We start from the raw sequence: 7,082 nt of genomic DNA, 5'->3' as shown, positions 1-7,082 counted from the left end.
GATGTTTCACAGGTTGTTGACAACTACACCTAAACTTTAAAAAAAACTTAAATATGCTTATAACTACATTATAGTGCGTTAAAAACCATTTTATATAGTAAATAGATGTAGTGAAATCACAAAGGTCTGTGTGCCTTAAGTAAAAGTACACGAAAAAAGTGTTCTGAAAATGTCTACTAATTAAAACCGTGTAACAAACACAGTATAGCAAGATATCACTCTCATCACAGTAAAAGTTTATTCCACAAATCACAATGAATAAAAAACCTACGACGGAACATTAGGGCCACATCAAGGGGAAACAATTAAGGAGGAAGATTTTTTATTTATTTTGCATTTCGAGAATAAAGTCCACATGACAAGAATAATGTCGAAATACCATTTTGAAAAAAAAGTCGAAATGACAAGAATAAATGCACCTGTCCATTACAAGCTATTTCAGTTTGCAGGAATACGGCCACCTCTTCCAAGTTTGTGTGGTTTCTCCTTCTGAACAGACGCAATATTTGGCACAATGTCTTCAAAGTCCTATTACTTATCACCATACTGTGTTAATGCGCTAAAAGAGAAAGAATTTCCTTGTTATTATAACCGATTTTGAAGTATAATTTCACGAGTTCATATAGGCCTTTACAATGCATTTAGTAGAAGACTATAGGTAAAGCTAGTAGTTTGGTGTATTCTCAAAAGTCCGACTTGATTCTTGAAATATCAAGTTTTTTTCTCGACATGTCGACTTTATTCTCGAAATGGTATTTTCGACTTTATTCTCGACTTTATTTTTCGAAAAAGTATTTCAACTTTATTGTCACGTTGACTTTATTCTAGACATTTCGACTTTATTCTCGCAATGCAAAATAAATAAAAAAATCTTCCTCATTCATTTTTTTTCCCTTCATGTGGCCCTAATGCGTAAAAACCAAACTCATAACCCACATGACAGAAAACCGGAGCTCTTTGGCTTAAAGCCGCAGCGTCAAATGCCATCCACCTGATATATAATTTGACTTTGAATTTAAAAACCTAGTGGTGTTTCATCACTGCTTTCAGAGAGCAAGTGGAACTTGCTTTCGCTATGTGACGTGAATTTAATGGTTTATTCTAACAAAGTCTGATTGTCTAAGCAAAATAAATGTGTTCAGTTCATCTCTTCATTGGGTTATGTACCAGGGAATTTAAATTTAAACCTAACACTAAGGAGTCTTTTAAACAGGACGTTAAAGCTCTTCTTTCTTCTTTAGGATGATCTGCCGCACCATTTCAGCTATTTTGGGTCGGATTTCTTTGACAGAAACCTTTGGCCCCCATGCATCCACCACTTTGCCGTTTACATCAATGAGATACTTCCAGAAATTCCAGTCAGGCTCCTTTCCAGCAGACTCTGCAAAGTATGAAAGAAGAAAAAGAAGTGAAAGCCTTCACAATTTAAAAACATTATTTCAGGGGTACATTACAGTGTTTTCCATTTAAGATCCCACCCAGAAACACTTCTGAATTCTCTTCTTCCTCTTCTTCCTAACTTGTTTCTTTTTGTTGTTTTTGTTCTAATGACATACTTTTTTCTTTTACAAATCTCCACAGAGCTTCCAGGCAAATGTTGCCCCTAATTGCCAACAATTACAATTTTAGAACTTCAAACTTTGATCCATCCTTTTTTTCTGCATCACTGGTCAGTCCCACTCCTCTTGCTGTCCCACAATGCCTTGAGACGTGAGCCAGTTGTGTCCCACAGGGAGATCTTCTTTGTGTCAGTGGGTCTTCATGCTTACCTTGTTGCTTCCCTTCTTCCCTACTTTTTCACTTCATTAATTGGCCTCTTCCTTTATACCTTTATTTCATTTCTACCCACTTTCATTTATCCTCCCTTACATTTTTACCTTCATTTCTTTTCACTTACTCCTTTCTTGAGTCTCTTCTTCTTGAAATCAGTTTTTCTTCTCCGCTTTCCTCCCTTGTTCTTTCTTCCCTTTATTTCTTTTTCCTCTTATTGTACTTTTAACACTCCTCCTACTGCTACGATTCCTCTTGCTGTTGCTAATTTTACAGGTTGTACAGCTGACTTTGCAATAACACAGCTTTTCAATCTATTAGTTATTGAATCACGTGGAAATGCATTGAGTGTTCTGCCTTCCCACCATCCGATTTCTGTTACCAATGGCATTTCTGAATATTTAAAGGAACAAGCCGACTTATCGGGACTTTAGCTTATTCACCGTGTCCCCCAGAGTTAGATAAGTCCATACATACCCTTCTCATCTCCGTGTGTGTTGTCTGATGCACCCACCGCTAGCCTAGCTTAGCACAGATCCTGGAGGTAACCGGTTCCATCTAGCCTACTGCTCCCAATAAGTGACAAAATAACGCCATTTCTGAGAATATAGTTCCCAGTATGTATACGGTTAGAAGATGGCTGTGTCTCATGTGACCTTGTTATTTGTACACGCTGTGACTATGCAAATCACAACATGTAAATAGGAACATGTTGGCGTTATTTTGTGACTTATTGGGAGCAGTAGGCTAGATGGAGCCGGTTACATCCAGGATCTGTGCTAGGCTAGACTAGCGGTGGGGGCGTCAGACAGAGTTACAACACGCACGGAGATGAGAAGCGTATGTATGGACTTATCTAACTCTGCGGGACACTGTGAATAAGACAAAGTCCCAATAAGTCTGCGTGTTCCTTTAACATTTTCCCCTAATGATGTGATCCAATGTTGTAATTTGTAATGGAATTCATAAATTATAATTTCGGACTCTTTTGCTTAATAAAGAAAACATCTTCATGTGATTGAAAGAACAAACTCACACCAACACCATTGCATCTCACTCACCAACAAGGTACTTGTAGACGTTGTTGGCTCCGGTTCCGACGACAGCGATTTTACTGAACAGAGGGAAGGAGACCCCGTAGACTCTGCGCACAAAGCTGTCGATCTCCTTGTCGCTGCCGGGCTCCTGCTGCCCAAACTGGTTGCAGGGAAAGGCCAGCACGTTGAAGTGATACGGCCCAAAGTCCCGCTGGAGCTGCTGCAGGTCTTTGTAGTGCTCCTCTGTGAAGCCACATTCACTGGCTACATTCACCACCAGGGACACCTAAACAACCACAGGATCACACAGTAGCAGCCCCGGCAGTCACAAAACAGTAATCAGCAGCAAATGGGAGACTGTAGACAGCTGTTCACATACTGTAGCTGAATGAGAGCAGATGTACAGAACATGCTCTGTATGCACATCATCTGTTAGTTTTGTTAGCTTGTGTTTATCTCAGGCTACACTGACATTGCTACGTTTTGGTTTAAAAACTAATATCATTTTCTACATTCACCATTCACACTGCTCTTGTGTTTCAGAGCCCCTAAAGCGGAGACATTTGAAAACCCTTCTGGCCCCGTTTTGATTTGGACTCTCCGCAAACGGAGCCCGTTGGCACCATATTTTCTATTTTCATACCAGGGTCGATCTTAATTTAACAACACGTACACGATGGATGGAGCTTAAAAAGATAATGTTTTTTTAACATGTTCAATATGATGATTCTTTACCACATGAGATACTAAGACGTATATACTCCTACATGTTTTATCTATGTAAGAGTAGCCTGGATCAAAGGAAGCTTATTTTCATGATAAAACTCTGCGTGTTGCCGATCTTAAAATCCCTTCCCTAGCGAGTTACACACTGAAAATGCCAACTTAAGAAGCAATATGGATCGTGCAATAAGGCAGGTCTGCTTGGTTCTGTCGAGGAATCGTTGTAAAGATTTACAAAGAATATGTTTATGGCATTTCCTCTCTAACTGGGACGTTTTGGGACCGATTGGTGGGATTGCTGGGTGCAAATGTTCCACCAAAACTAGTTCCTTCCCAAGACTATTTAGCAGAGCCACCGTCGCTACGTCCGGAGTTCAGCGCCGCCCAAGACGATTGTGATTGGTTTAAAGAAAAGCAAACAACCCAACAAAGGTTTTTTTTTTTTTTCCCTATCCCAGAATGCATCTGTGCTGTAGCGGTAGTATAGGTCTGGCAATGCGAGACTAGTCTTTAAGAGTGACTTAACACGAGTCAGATGAAAAGTTTAATCATGCACATTCTATATATGCTGAACTTTTGCACATCCCTCAACCTTTTTGCACATCCTGCACTCATCCATACAGCCTATTTTTCCTGTATGTACAACAGTTATATGTATATATTTGTTTCTGTAATTATTGTTTATTTCATATTCATGTTTAATATCTTTATGCACCAACAACCAAGGCAAATTCCTTGTATGTGTTACTTACTTGGCAATAAATCCTTTTTCTGATTCTAAATACTACTTCTTTACCAAATGAGATGCTGCATGTCTGCTGAGATCAATGCTTTTGTTGTTTACCTTTTCATGTTAAGTGTTAGTGAAGTGGTCACATGCATGCACCTGTACAGATACACAGCACAGAACCAGTTGTTAGTGCAGGTTATTACAGCTTGGTGCTTCATCTCACAGTCAATCAGGAAGAGTCTCTGCAAAGGACGGGAGAGCAGCTCATCACTGGAAAGGTAAGCACATGCGTTCTTAGAGTTAGACGACAGACTAGTGCTGACATCTAGTGTCACCATCAAGAAATTCAATTGTGATGCATCTAAAAAGAATTTAAAAAAATCATGGAGTTATGGGCATAATAGGGCTGCACAATTAATCGCAATTTTATCGAAATCGCAATATGAACTACTGCAATATCCAAATCGCAGGGGTGGGGGCGCACTATTTGTTAAAGGCAAAATATGTGTCAAACCATTCTAAAATAAAGTACTGTGGTGCTGCAGAGACGTCCCGGCCTATAAATCCTATCCTACAGACTAAAGAAAAAATCTTTGTTTTCTTCAATGAAAATGAAGAATAATGATACAAAAACGATCATTCCCTCCAATATCGTGAATCATATCGCAATCGCAATATCAGTCAAAATAATCGCAATTAGATATTTTCCTCATATCGTGCAGCCCTAGTGCATAATAGATCCTGTACACAAACCGAACCTTCACAAACACATAGGCAACTTTTCTTAAAACAACAGTGAACTTTATATCAAATGTTTGAAAATACAAAAACTGCAGCACATTAATCCGGTCTACTGATCCGTACCTGGTTTGAATGAAAACCCTATACGCTCCTGCAGCTGCAGGGGGCTCTGCAGGCCTCTTGCCACGTAGGCTAGCGGGGCTACATGATGGGACATCCCGAGCAGGCTACAGTCAACGTGATCCGCTGCAGTATACTAGGCTACTGTGTTAGTTACAGGCTTCTAACAAAATGCTAAGTGGGAGAAGTAGAAACAAATAAACATTCCCATGCGACATTTATTCATGCAACCGGGTGACATGCAAAGAGACTTAGAGTGAAGACTCTAACATCACCTAGCATATATAACGTTATACCACAGTAATATTCATCTGTTCAGATCCAGACTTACCGAACCCCGGTATTTTTCCAGGGACACTAACTTCCCCCTGCTGTTCACTACTTTAAAAGTATATAAGTCTTTCTGTTTGCTCTCCGTGAGGCTGAATAAAGTAATTAACACGGCGAGCGCTCTGGGAAGCATCTTTACAGTCAAACTGCCAACGCAACAGCGGGGAAACTTGTCAAACTCCTGGGGATCTCCTCTCTCATTGACTCCGGTCCGCAAAATTACTAAACCCACCATGGCCACGCCAAGATCCGCCCTACGAAGCAGCTCGATTGGTTGGGGTTAGGCATTTCACCTCGAGTGGTTAAGGTTAGGGTTAGGGGATTGGTCAGGGGATGGGACCTGTACGTGTAAGCATGGACGTCTGGCCAATAGTAGTGTGTGAATGCTATTTAAGGGCGGGTCTTGGCGTGTCCATAGTGGGGAAAAAAACATTTGCTCTCCGGTCCGTCGGTCAAGTTACAGCATTGAATTACAGCCAGAAGGACGAGACTTCCTGGTCCGGACGTCACTTACAAAATAAAATTCTTTTTTACGAGTTTCTCTGTTTTTATAAATTTCGTTATAAAATGAAATAAAAAGAAAAAGAAAACTTGAGTAAATCAAAATTATGAAAGAAAAATGTTTCCTTTAAATTTTACCACAAAATAATTAAAAGAAATTGACAAAGGCCTATTAAGTGGAAAATCATGAAATGGTAAAGCAAAATTGTAATTTCAATGAATGTTATCTAAAAAAGCACCACAAATTGTTTAGTTTTTTTCAATTTGGTTGTTGTTACTTGAAACAAAAACCCTGTAAAAAGTTGTAAAAGTCCATTTCATCTCAACCAGTGCAGGACATTGGACATGAGGAGTCTCAGGCTTTTATATTGAAGGCGCATTGAATACAGTAGAGCTGGAACATGAACACAAACTTGTCCACCTCTCACATCTCAGCTCATTAAGCAAATTAAGGCATGCACACCGTGGCCTACTTTTTTTTCTGGAGGAAAACAAATGAACACATGCCAAAAAATAGAAAACAAAACCTAAAATCTGCATATTAATTACAGGCATGTTCCTCTGCAAGAAAAGTTTTCACAAATGTATTATGTTTGCCACGTTAGGATAACTACACATATTTCAGACAGGAATGTTTTTGTTTTATCCTGTGGTCTGAAATTTAGTTTTGGTTTAAGTGAATGGCCTACTATTTTTGTGCATTGCACTACTCAGTATCTGAGGGGGGTGGGACCTTTTCAACAACTGCTGTGTTTATCTTTGAGTAAAAGGACAGATGCTTCTCCGTGCAAGATACAATCAAAGATATAAAACAATATCTCGTTTGTTTTATATCTGTGGATACAATGTTGTTTCAACTCTGTAAAAATAAATCTGCTACATTTCCAATCTTTCAAGTTTACATCAGATCTTTGGCAATTATACAACAGGATTATGAAGAGAAGAGACGACAGCTCTGGGATTATAATATATTTTGGATTGCCTTGCTTTGCATAAACCTTGGGAGTAACTTTAACACTATAGCCTAATTATGAGGGAGCATATATGTTGAAAACATTTTACTTAACTAGGACAGAAAAACGAGCAAAATACTATATATATGCTATACCCTTTTCTTAAAATGTGTTTTT

The 7,082-nt window shown here is 39.1% G+C and overlaps 1 protein-coding gene across 1 annotated transcript; it reads right to left on the bottom strand.

The window, feature by feature from the left end:
- Positions 1-215: 215 nt before the first annotated feature.
- gpx7 (glutathione peroxidase 7) lies at positions 216-5,722 on the bottom strand. Its single transcript, XM_028587763.1, has 3 exons — positions 5,453-5,722; positions 2,832-3,093; positions 216-1,381 (listed from the first exon to the last, which is right to left on the bottom strand). Exons 1-3 carry the CDS (start codon positions 5,684-5,686, stop codon positions 1,218-1,220), a joined length of 660 nt encoding a protein of 219 aa, XP_028443564.1. The 5' UTR covers positions 5,687-5,722; the 3' UTR covers positions 216-1,217.
- Between the last annotated feature and the right edge of the window lie 1,360 nt (positions 5,723-7,082).

Source organism: Perca flavescens, chromosome 9 (genome assembly GCF_004354835.1).
Source record: "Perca flavescens isolate YP-PL-M2 chromosome 9, PFLA_1.0, whole genome shotgun sequence".
NCBI classification, from domain to species: Eukaryota; Metazoa; Chordata; class Actinopteri; order Perciformes; family Percidae; genus Perca; species Perca flavescens.
Note: the sequence above shows the minus strand (reverse complement) of the source record. Positions and strands in the feature narration are given on the sequence as shown.